The sequence below is a fragment of the Opisthocomus hoazin genome, chromosome 14 (assembly GCF_030867145.1).
Source record: "Opisthocomus hoazin isolate bOpiHoa1 chromosome 14, bOpiHoa1.hap1, whole genome shotgun sequence".
Classification (NCBI taxonomy): Eukaryota; Metazoa; Chordata; class Aves; order Opisthocomiformes; family Opisthocomidae; genus Opisthocomus; species Opisthocomus hoazin.
Genome location: NC_134427.1, coordinates 3,150,450 through 3,163,035, shown reverse-complemented (window position 1 = coordinate 3,163,035; position 12,586 = coordinate 3,150,450). Strand labels below are relative to the sequence as shown.

At 39.9% G+C, this 12,586-nt stretch overlaps 1 protein-coding gene across 4 annotated transcripts in view; it reads right to left on the bottom strand.

Moving 5' to 3' along the window:
- APOOL (apolipoprotein O like) overlaps positions 1–12,586 on the bottom strand; it is a 21,001-nt gene extending 8,415 nt beyond the window's left edge. For all 4 annotated transcript variants that reach the window (XR_012765477.1, XR_012765478.1, XR_012765479.1 and 1 more), the window contains exons 1-7: positions 12,520–12,586; positions 7,356–7,460; positions 6,629–6,748; positions 5,013–5,067; positions 3,960–4,058; positions 2,754–2,845; positions 999–1,085 (exon numbers count right to left, since the gene is read on the bottom strand). Coding sequence is in view for 1 of the 4 variants with exons in the window: in XM_075435239.1 (XP_075291354.1) it covers positions 999–1,085; positions 2,754–2,845; positions 3,960–4,058; positions 5,013–5,067; positions 6,629–6,748; positions 7,356–7,460; positions 12,520–12,531 (570 nt within the window). In the remaining 3 variants the exon portion in view is untranslated. The remainder of the gene's footprint in view (positions 1–998; positions 1,086–2,753; positions 2,846–3,959; positions 4,059–5,012; positions 5,068–6,628; positions 6,749–7,355; positions 7,461–12,519) is intronic.

Genomic DNA, 12,586 nt, shown 5'->3' with positions numbered 1-12,586 from the left:
AACACCGCAAATTTAAAGCAAAATACTTCTAAATCTTAACATGACTGAGAAACTTTCATTTTCTTTAAAAAGGGGGAAAAAAAAATACCACTGTACAAAACTGGAATTTTACTCAGGGAAGTACTACTTTTGTCAAGGGTTTATAAATTTCCACTGGAGGCAAACCCTTTCAGGTTGCAGAAACAACATGTTTAATGCTGGGGTGCGCTAACCCAAATGCCATATGTAATTCACAGAAGTCAATATTCCCCTCTACTCAGTGCTGGCAAGGCCCTACCTGGTTTACTATGCCCTATTTTCATCACCTCACTTAAAAAAAGACAACAACACAAAAACCCCCTAAAAACAGAAAAAGGATAGAGAAACTAGAGAAAGCTCAGAGGAGAACGAGAATGACATAAGAGTTAGGAAGCCTGTTCTGTAAGAAAAGGTCATACTAGGGAAAAGATAATGCCAAAAACCAGGAAAAAAATTTCCATATGTAGTAGGTCAATATAAAGAGGTTCCTGACCATTTATTCACTGTGGCTGCAATGAGGACAGGACAAGGAAAAGAAAAAATCATACATGGACAATTTCTATCACCGGGTAATTCAAACAGACTACCTGGAAAGGCTGTGGAATTTCCTTCATTGGTATGTTTAAGAATAAGCTAGTCATACCCACTGTAATTCTGTGGCCTGCTTAGGACCAAAGCTTGAATAAGAAGGATTCTTTTGGTCAAGATCAAAAACTAGCTGTAAGAGAAACTCAGCCTTCACTTATGCATCTCGCATGTATTGTGGGACTACATAGGGGATCTCAATATCTGTTGGTCTGAAAGGTGTAACAAATACAACATCAATCACTGAAGTTACAAAAATATCAGATGGGGTTTTGTGCCTCACTGAACACAATTAGTAATCTTCAACAGTATCAGCAGAATAGCTCTTCACCTTCTAATCTACTTCTTTCTCCCTCTGAATGTATGAGTTACAGTCATTACTTCAGAAAGCCTACCTTGGTGACGTCTTCCTTTTTTGCCCACAGTGATCGCACAGCTTCATAGGTTTGATGGCTTGCAGAAAATATCTTTTTCCCTGTTACCTATTTTTTTAGGAAAATGTAATTTGACAGCTTAAAAAATACCAAGATACACAGACCATCCAAATGAAATCCATCTTCTTTGCATGAGAACATTCTTCACCCCCTACTAAGACATTTTAATCACCTGCTTTTCAAGATCTAGTGCACATTTCTTTCACATCAAGCAAATCCTAAATAATGTTTAAATTGGTATTAGAAATCCACAGGTAGCATTCACATGCTACATCCACCTACTCAAAATGGAATCAAAACCTCATCAGCAAATAGTGTTTTGGCAGTGTTAGCACAATAGGCTGCAGCAGCAGTTTTAAAGGATCCAAACTTGTCTCGCTATGCTGGAAATGATCAAAGGCAGTAACACTACAGAAAAAAAGCCCCAGAAGATGAGCTGGCCTGTGTTAGTGAGCAGTGCTTTGTTTTACCAACGGCCAAACTCTTCAGTCTGTTTCCAAAAAGTAATTTTATAATACTGCAGTAGCTATGTAATACCTTTACAAAGGCTCTGTAAAAACAGACTATTTCACAGGCGCAACCGCAAAGAAAGGTGCAAAAGGGGGATACATCATGTAAGTAGATAAGAAACAAGGATTCAGCTTCCTCAGATAGGTCATGACGTAGTGTAGCGCACCCACTCATTTCGCCATCTTCCCACCCCGACATTTAAGTCAAGAAATCCCACTGCCTCTTGAGACACTGTGATCCTCATTGATTTGCATATAAGAAAAAAACAACACACCAGTTTAGAAATATAATATTGCCCCGAGATTTTAACCACCGTATAAGTCTGTGATACCTTCCTAAGAACTCTGGAAGTATAAAAATACCACACTAAAACGACATACTAAAATTAGTAACAATAACAACTGACTCATCATGATGGTAAGTTAGAGATTCAATAGTAGTTTTTTTTTCAATCAGACTTCACAATAATGTTCCACAAATCTGTCAAAACTTAAATCTGATCGCTTAACCAAAAGATTTATAAGTCCTAGAACCAAACACAACTAACTGAACTAGATTTTCCTATCTCATCAATTTAACACAAGTGCAGTTTTAAAACTATAAATACAAATTTCATCAAGAAATTATAAAGAATTCTTCTGAAGTAGTGTGTGCTTTTCTTAATAGGGAAACACTGAAAAACTAGAGAAGGAAGCGATATATAGACTTTATGTCCTGCTTTTCAATTCACTTTTTGTGTAGAAAAGTACTGTGTGCAAAAAGTTTCACACACAAAATACTAAGTATAGTGCTGCTTTTTACATAAACAGCTAAGACATTCTAATCAGGCGACAACTGCAAGATGGCAGTAACTGGAAAACAAGGAATTCTAACAAGAGATGTACAGTATCTCAAACTGTAAATCTATCAAGTCCGGTAAGACTTTGTTTTTTCTTTACTTTTATTTCAGCAAGATAAAAGAATCTTCATTTCTTTGAGAAATGAGGATTAAAAATTGAGAGGTTATACAAATGCATTTTTAAATTCATTAATTTTATCCATTTCTTGTAGTTATGCAAGTGACACCTGTGATGCGTTATATGTTTTAATGAAGGTGTGTGTGAATTCTGACTCCTAAGCCCATGATGCTTAATTCAAGCGAAATGAATATGGAAAGGTATCACTAAATTCACTGTTAATTCAACATTAAAATGCAAGTAAACTTACCTTAGCAATTACCACTGACTGAGCTGGGTAACAAACAGAAATTCCTAAAGTTGTAAGTCCCAGTGGATAAGCAATTTTCTTAAATCTAGAACCTACACAAAGCCAAATATTTCAAATAATTAGACACTAATGAAATGTAAAGCTAAGCAGTTGTATCAATTAAATGCAACTGTTAACCCCTAATCATTGTTTACATCAAACTTATCTCCATAACGACTGGGAGAGAGAATACAGAGTCTGATTATAGTTTAGTGCAGTCACATTTGCAGGACATACTGATACTCTGAACATTAGTTCCTTGAATGAGAAACAATCCCCAATCAGACTTTCCAATATTGTGAAAAATGAGAAGGACGTCTGTGTCATTTAGGAGCTGCTGTGGATCTTCACCAGCAACATGCGCACTCTTGGGGACACAGGCTGCAGAATTTGGAGCAGCCAGGAGCCTGCAAACCGGGGCCTCTTCGTTAAACGTGAGCACAGCTGGGCCAAGCTCTGGTTCCCGTTTGCTGACAAGGACCCCTGATGACAGATTCTCAAGCCCAGGTCTTTTTTTTTTTTTTTTTTTTTTTTTAAATCTGTCCACCAACAAATAACAGGGACACAAGCAGCATGCTTCTACTAATCTGCCAATATTTTGATTAATCCGTTTGCTTTGTGAAACATTCAGATAGACAAACACTCAGGTATTACAGATCAACATTATCTGAAAAATATCTTCTAGCAGTTTAAGTATTATTCTCCCACTGTTCGTCTGAGAGGTGGCAGTGTCTATCAGATTATCCTTTTGGCTTCAAAGCTGCCAAAATCATGCCTTCCAATGTGTATTTTCTTGTGTCTGTGTCGCCACAGCCACAGCCTCCCATACGTACATTGCTTCTGAAAACCAATAATCATCAAACTCAAAGCAAGTGTCCTGCTTCGAATTTCTGTTGATTCTGCCATTAAAAATGGTGGAAAATGAAAATTAGTCAATTATACAGTCATTAACAATGACTACATAGTCCTGCTGTGTATACTAGGTCTTAGCCAGCCTCTAAAAGAAATATTTAATAACATCCCTTCAATTTATCAGGAAGGACTTTTTTTTTTTAACAGTTGTTAAATAGGTTGTTGCCTATATTTCAGAAAAATCTCCTGACCATTAAAATTACTACATGCTACATATTTAACACACCAGTAATGAAAATAAGCAAAAACCCCTACCTTTTCTTGCTAGCACTACGCCAGCTAAGCCTGATATTGTAATTACACCAACTTTGGGAAGAAATTCTGGTGGTGGATTCTTCAGGTAAACATAAGCATCTTAGAATTAAATAAAAAAAGAAGATAAAATTTTAAGAAGCATAGCAAGTCAATATTAATCATTTTATTTTACTTCCAACATAAGAAATAAAGAAGCAAGTAAAATTATGACTATCCCAAACTGAAAACACTCCAAGACTGAATTTTTTGTTAATAAATGAAGATGCTTTATTTTCCAGGTGCACACTCTGCAGTCTGTGTTAGACAGAACCAGAATCACAGTCCTCAAAACACAGCAGGAAAGTTAACAATTTTTCTCTTGGATACTTTTTTGTGTTCTGTAAAATGTTAGTCCTTAATAAAGGAAAAGGAAAGCATAGTTTAAAGTTTTGATTTTACTGTGAGTTAATACAGCTTAAATCAGACAACACATTATTTTGGAATCTCCAAATATACTATTTTTCAGCAAAATAGCTTTTACATATAGTTTCTGATACCGAACCTGAAAGTAAATACTGCTTCTAACTTTTGCTGGAATTAAGAAGCCGGTTTTACAATTAAGACAGGTTATGGGATTTCCATCCCTGGAGATGTTCAAGACCTGACCGGACAGAAACTTAAGCGACCTGCTTTGGCCCTGCTTTAAGCAGGCAACTGGACTAGATGATTGACTGAGCTGCCTCTGCAGAGAGACGTACGGATCTACAGAGATTCCAACTCCAGTGATTCTGGGACACTACGATGCTAAGAACAAGGCTAAAATCAAAGGAATGACAAATACAATTTAACTGGTCATTTCTCTCATTTGAGAACAGAAATGAAACTCCACAGTGAATTAACACTGGTCCCAGTTTTTTTTTTCCTCTACACTTGCAGTGAGTATTCCAGTGCACTCCCCTTCCACCCTTCCCCCCTCCACCCCCCGTAACTAGAATTTGCTGTTCCAACCGTCTTCCTAAGTTGCAAGGAGAAACAACAGCAAATGCTCAGTTCAGAAATATGTGACTTGCCTACCTTTTCCAAACTGAACTGAATCCATTATTCCATTTTTAAGAAAGACAAAGGCATCCTAAAAGAAACCCCAACAGCAAAACAAAACAAATGTAAAATCTTTGCAAAAGTAGGTGTTTTCAGTACAAAACTACTTGGTTGATACATATAGCTCAGCACAATGAGACAAAGAAATACTATGTTAACTTCAAATAGAAACAAACCAGATCAGTGAACTTCTACAGCGGCTGTGCTCAGATCTATCCTCTTTCTGACTACCATGTTTATATTTTTAAGACTTTCACTCATATTTAATTAAAAAAAACCCCACAAACTCTTTAAGATAGTAAGATCACTTTCAAAATTGACATCTCAGGAACAAAACTGTAGGGTACCAAACCATCCGGACCCCAACTGGGTAACATTAGAAAATTAAATTACAAAATACAACCTCCTCTGCCCTAGAGAGACTGACTTACCCAGTAAAACTGACCTTGTCTTTTAGTTTGTAAAAATGATGCTCAGTTTCGCTAAAGATAAGCAGTATTGATTTGGTCCAAGATGTGTGCTCAACTAGTTTGCACTACTCCCCTCAAATTGGTCAATTTATCTCATTACAAGTTTTTCTTTGTCCAGAAAAAGCCTTCTACCAGCCTATTATCAGTATTCTTGTCCTCAAATTGCTAGACAAACTGAGTAAATGCAGATTCCTTAGGAGATTAATGAGAAAGAATGTCACCTGGAGTAATTTCATCAAAATCACTTGTTCACATTAACACGGAATTTGCACCACCAGAGGTCACTGCTGGTCAATCTCTGAAACACTCGCTTGACGATTAAGGGCATGGAAAAGTTCGATACAGGTACGTAACTTAAATTATTTCAGTTACACAGTGACTGACAAAATTTTCACAGACCAATGGAAGCAAAATTTACAGAAAATATAGGAACAGATTTTTATTCCTTTGCCATTTTCAAATAATATGGTCTATTTTGTTTGTAAGAGAAAAATACAAGCATAAAATCTGTTATCCTAACAACAGCCAGGGTAAAAAGTTGTCATTTACCAGCAGTTAAGAGAATGGTGACAGTATCATCTTTCCTTCTGTGCTTAGAATATTCAAGAGCAGAGTTGCAAGGTATTTTTGATGACTCATAAGCAATAGCCTGCTTTAACAGTTATACTGGATGCACTGTTTGTCTTTCCTGCAGGACCTAAATCAGGTCTTTCAACCTGCCCATGGAAGCTGCTCGCTCGCTCTCTGCGGACGGTAACCTGGAATTTCAGACTCCTAAATGCTATCCAGCTCTGCTAGCAAGAATTTACCTACGCAACTCTTGCTGCCGAAGTTAACCAAGAGATATTTCTGAACCTGGCATTGTGGCTTGGCCTAGATCCAGCTTAGCATTGACTGAAACGGACCTCTTTGATCTCACCGCCTTTTGATTTGGGAACAAGGAGAACGCACGGGTTCCCAGTTATAAGCACAGCAGAGAGAAAAATGGGAGAAGGGTTCATTTCTGCATCGGAAATGATAAGGAACTGCCAAAAAACTCCAGGGGAAGTATGCTGGTTTTTCCATGTTTGAGTCTAGTGCTGTCAGGAATTGCAGGAAATTTTGGATGCAGGTATTTCTTACCTTGCACCACCCAACATAGCGGCCGGCTGTCCTTCTTACTGAAGAAAACTGCTTCTGCAAGTGACCAGGCTGCTCTTCAATGTATTTCGAATTCAGAGGTGGTGGACAGTAAATAGGAAGCTGGAAAGAAAAGCAGAACTGTACAGCAGGGAGATCATTCTGTACACTGACTGGTATTTACACTGAATAGCGTTTCCCAAGACTGCAAATCCTTTGTGTTTCCATTACAGCAAATAAAACCTCTGTATCAAATTATGGTCTTTTATATTAAAAAACTTACCTTACACAAGTGTGACTACAGGTTAGTTCTTTAGAAATGAAAACTGAAAGTGTTGTATAGGTTCTAAGAATTACTGAGTAGGATAAAAATATCCTATATTCAGAAAAAGCATGAGTAAGAACAGTTGGAAGATGCAGATGTATTACTAGAAATTGTCCAGTAGAAAAAGACTATTATTATCAGTATTATACCCTTTTACTTTTTCTGGTTCCAGTCTGGAAACAATGTCAGAATGAAAATGAGATAAAACTTTACTAACTTACTATTGTAACGCTTCATGTTTCTTATGTGCTACAGTGGTCACTTACGTAGGAGGTAATTTTTATTACCACATATTACTTAGCTATGTATTTTATTTGTTGGGTAATGTAATTCAACTGAAAGAGATGGTATTCTGCAGATTCTTCTCGTATTATTTTAAGGACTGACAAACAGTAAGATTCCTACCTGACTCGGCTTCACCACCTGACTTTTTGATTCCTTTTCTGTTGCTGCATACACAGTACCACATGCAAATGGCAGACCAGAAGAAACAGCCGCCAGCCTTGCCACCTGGGACAGACAGATGACAAAAGTGAGTCTTCATGCAGAAACAAAAGTTCCACTCCAGTAAAGTCTGGATTTTAGTACTGTGTTGTGCTTGATCAAATATGCAATTAAACAAGTCATTTTTAAAACCTTTCTAAAACAGTATACTTTTTAGAAACGTCGTCTTAGACAAAAAATTTTCTCAAATTACAATGGTAAAGCAAAAGCTAGAGATCACTGACAAGAGCAGCTATGTCTAAAATACCAGGAAGAATTCTGTGTCCAAAGCCATGTTGATGCTTCCACCATCCCTTAAGGTAAATTAAGTTCTGATCTATTCAACACACAAGTACTCCAAGTCAATAGATGACTCTCTTGTTTCAGCAAAAAGCCTCAATTTTATTTACAGGAACTCTCCATGACATCAGACAAAAGGTCATCTCCTTTCCACTTCAGAGAACAGTTCCACTGTCTGTTTGGAATAACAGTGTGTCAACAATAAATGAAAACATACAGCAATAACTGGAATTAAGAATCACCTGCTTAACCTTTCGAATCATGTATGTTGCAATGTAAATTACAGAAACACAGGTTTAGTCATCCTAGTTTGATGTCTACTTAGAACATTAGTTTGGAAAAAAAACCCGTATATGGCACAAAGTTCAAACTCAAATACTTCAACATTTTTTAAATGACTGCCTTAAGATTCCAACCAGAAGTGGCATTAAGTGTGCTGGCATACCATAGAGTAAAAACTTGCCACAACACGTCAAAACATCTGCAACTTGGGCAGATTATGGTTTCTTCCATATCAGTAAAGACCTTTCTGTTCTGTTCTTCACCTGAAGCATTTTTTGAACTTTAAAAGCAAGTATGAAAGCCCTTCCCAGGATCCGCATAGAGATGATGGTGGTAGAGTGCCAGAAAAACAGAAAAGCAGGGAAAAAAAACAACTTGATTTGGGGAAATACCCAAATATATCCTCATTGTTATCTCAGCTTTCAACTGGAAATATCCTGTCAAAGGAGCGGGATTTACTCCATAGCATTTAGTGATACCAACACAAACACAACTGGCCTGAAGAAACACAAGAGCACCACCCTGAACGTTCACGAGACACCGCTCACTTGTAGATTCAGCTACTCACGACAGCAAAACACCATCACTTCTGCAGTCAACTGTGCAACCATCTCAGCAAAACTTTCAGCCAACGCAATCACAGTGAAACACAAAGCCGCAGGAGAACAAGGGAGGAGACCGCACCGATGAGAGGACAGTTATGAAAGAAGGGCCACGCAGGCGATGCCAGAGCTGAAAGCTGTAGGATTAACTGATGTTAACCATCAACGGGATAACACACTTGGTACAACTCAGGTTAGCCACGCTGAGGAGCACGTGCCATTCTTCCTCCCAGTGCCCAGCGTGAGCGAGCACCTCAGCAGGAGAAAGGCACGAGGAGGCTCTGCTGAGCCCGGCACAGGCTTCCAGCACGCCACAGCCCCGGGAGATGGAAACCAGGTGACACAGGATGGCAATCACCAAAACGTGAACCGATGAACCCAGTAACTGTCTTTCTGATAATGCTGCTCACAGCAAAACGCCAGTCTGAACTACAGAAGATTACCTACAAAGGAAACCCATCCTCAAAGAAAAGCCCATGTTTTTAAGCCATTATTAAAAGAACGTATTTAAAACATAATTCAGATAGCCTATTTCAGCACATGATGCTACCAAGACAACATACCAACAGTCAAGAGACACCAGAAGCAAAACAGAATTTAGGCATGAGAAACTGTGAAAAAGTTCTATTGTTCACTTAACAAATGTGATGACTTTGTTTTAGAAATTCACAATTCACAGCGGAGTTTATTGTGCTACACGTAAAAGCGAAAGCTACACTGGGAACAACAAAAGTAGTCCAGTTCCTGACTGACAGTAATTGCTTTACTTTTCGACACCTGAAGACATATACATAAATGTTTAAGAATCCAAGTAAACAGCTTTATTGCCTAACACGCTGGCACAATTATTCCAAGAAAGTTTCACTCTTTTCTATTGAAACCTCAAAGAACAGAGGTGAAAGAAAAGCAGCATCACCTTGACTACATAAAAGAGGCTTCACTACATTGAGCTGTCCATCCTCTTCCTCTATCTAATGACTACGTATATTAAAAAAACCTAATTTAGCTAAGTTGCTTATTATTATTAAAATTATTTTATTAAAATCATTTCAAAGGATATTATGTATTAAGCAAGGAAAATCAGCTACTGTTTAGCTAAGGAAATTAAATGATATTTTATCTATGAAATCTTCTAAAAGAAGTCATTGAGAATTTAGAAATGGCAGGATCATACAGTTATACCAAAGTCAAGGAAATAAGTATAGAGAAAACACATTTGCAACAAACGTGAGCCATAAAAATGCTGGAATTACACAGTCAACCAACAGAATGACTCCAGAACGTTAGTCGATAACCGACTCAAACAAAAAAACACCTCCTCTTTAATGAATTCATGAAACATTTAAATTAACTTTTTTTTTTAATTGAAAGTTTAATTCAATGTCTGCTCTGCATTTTACTATTAGTTCCACTTCTATCTGAACTAATGCTCTGACCTAAGCACTATGACACTAACAATTCATCCAGCCCCTAATGGCAACAGACCTACATACCAGCAGTTATAAAAGCCACGAGCCCCGACGACATCTTTGGGAGATAAATTCAACATCAGCACAGATCTAAACCTCACCAGAATCACTGATCCTAGGAATCACCAGCCTTAACGCTCGGGATGGGAGCTGGGGGGAAGGTCAATGGTAAGAGGCAGAAGATTTCCAGTCACACCAGTGCCACGCTACTGACATCGCCATCGCGCTGCAACTCGTACCACCCGCAGGTTGTGTTTTTCACAGGCACCAAAAACACACTGGTTATTTCAAAGCTCTGAACAGGGTAGACTAACAGACACAGCATTATTTTTGATGAAAAGGCACAACAGCAATTATTGCTGGAGAAATTTATTATATGCTCTCTAGCAGAAAATTGTTACAGTTATGCCTTTTAATAGGAGAACTAGAGTAAAACTAATCAAAATATAATAATAAAACTGTCAACTGTACATGGATAATTTTGAAGTCTTTGCATTTCAAACAATCTACTTCAAACTGTTAGAATCTTAACAGAGATCAAAAATACAGATTCCATAAAAAAAAGTTCAAGCTACATCAATACAAAGAAATCACTATCTTCAACTCCAGAGATGCAGAATACAAACTTAAGCATAATAAAGCCATATATTTAACTTATGTTAATCTCCAAGGCATTAAGTATTGTTTCTCACCGAAACCACAAATTCTGTATACTTGCTTCAAGAATTGGAATACAAATAAGGAAACCTGCCCTGAAGGTAGGAACAAGCCTCAAAACAAAAACAGGTAACCAAATCAGTAGGCTATATGCAAAAACCTGACGCATGTGTGTGTATATACATATATATATGTATACTCTATCACAAAATCAGAATCTACTAGTCCAATTACAGTAAGAGTAGAATTTTATCAGCTGCTGCATGTCATATTGTCAGTGGAGAGCTGTTACTCAAAGAATAAGAAGCGTGGGTTTATAGTTCTCTGCCACCACTTCGACGTCTTGAGGTAGAACAGAAAACTGTCTCCAACCGTTTTGATCTATTTTTCCCAGAAGTTACACGAGACGTGACAATTGTCAGGAGTTTCTAGGCCAAATCCAGTATTTTAATTTGGATCGGTATTTGTAAGTCTCTAACGGGAACTACTAAAACCCACACGAGCGGAACAGAGCATCCTTCCACTTCAACTCAACTTGCTGATACTCCACAGATTTGTTTTTAATCTTTGTCTGACAGACAGTAACCCACTGAGAGTGAAAACTGAAGAAGAATAAAACTCTATCATAGTAAATAATAAAGGACACACACAAAGTTACGCCACCTCACCAAAGGCACTGAGTCGTTCAGATTTACACACTAAACCAGACCACTTCCAGACTGCCCAGGCACACAGCGAAGCCAGGCAGAGTTTCTTTTTTCAGGTACTTGTCTCATAACACACCAAGGTAAAACGCTTCGTTTTCATTCCTTTGGTTGTCCTCATTTGCATCATCTTTTTCTTTGCGGATATAAACACATTTTAAATGCTTTGCAAAAGCAAATGTGAAGAGTCATGTCAGAGCAACCTGCAAAAACTGGAAAACCTGCCGAAATACCCGAGCCCAGCTCTTTCCAGGCACGTTTTTCCCTGTTTGAAGACACTACATTGCCTCTACAACTGAAGAGATTTCAGACGCTTGTGACCCTGTTAGTGCGCAACAGCGTGATTTCAACGTCCTTGTTTTAGCAACGTGTAACACCACCACACTTTACAACGCTACTACCAAACTACTATCTCGACGCTTCTCTCGAGTAAGGAGTGAAAGGCGCTTCAGAACCCGTAAGTACAGGGAGAACGAACACTTGAGAGACACTTTTTTACTCCCTGCTGTACAATTTAAGCGCCCTCTTGCACCAGCTCGAGTTTTACACCCGAGACAGCGACGCTCAGACCCCTCGCTTTCACCCGAGCGCTCGGTTACAGGCTGAAGCGATGTCCGTCCCCCTCCTCCGAGAAGCCACGACCTCCCAATCCCCCCCCCGCCGGGGCAGCGGCGCCAACGCGAGTCCGGCCCCGGGGAAGGGCCGGGCGAGGCCGCATCCCCCCGGCGAGCTGCCCGGCCCGCGGGCCCCCCGCCCTCCCGGCGCTCCTCCCGAGCCCCAGCGACGCCCCGACCGGAGCTGGGCCGCACACACCGGTCCCGCACAGCTCCGAGCGTGAGACCCGCCGGCCCAGGCTGCCCCTTCCTCAGGGGCCGGGGCTCCTTCCCGCTCCTCAGGCGGCGGAGCAGGCCGCGCGGGGCCGGCGGGGAGCGCAGTCCCGGGAGCTCCCGAGGGGCGGGGGGAGCCTCAGGGCCGTCCTGCGGTCGGGCCGGGCCGAGGAGCCCAGGCCGAGGCCGCCCGGGCCGGGGCAGCCGCCGCAGCACCACCCTCCCTCACGTCAGGCGGCACTCACCTTGGCCGCCATGTTAGCGACGGCGGGCGCGGGCGGCGGGCGGGCAGGGCCGAGCGCGCGGGGCGGA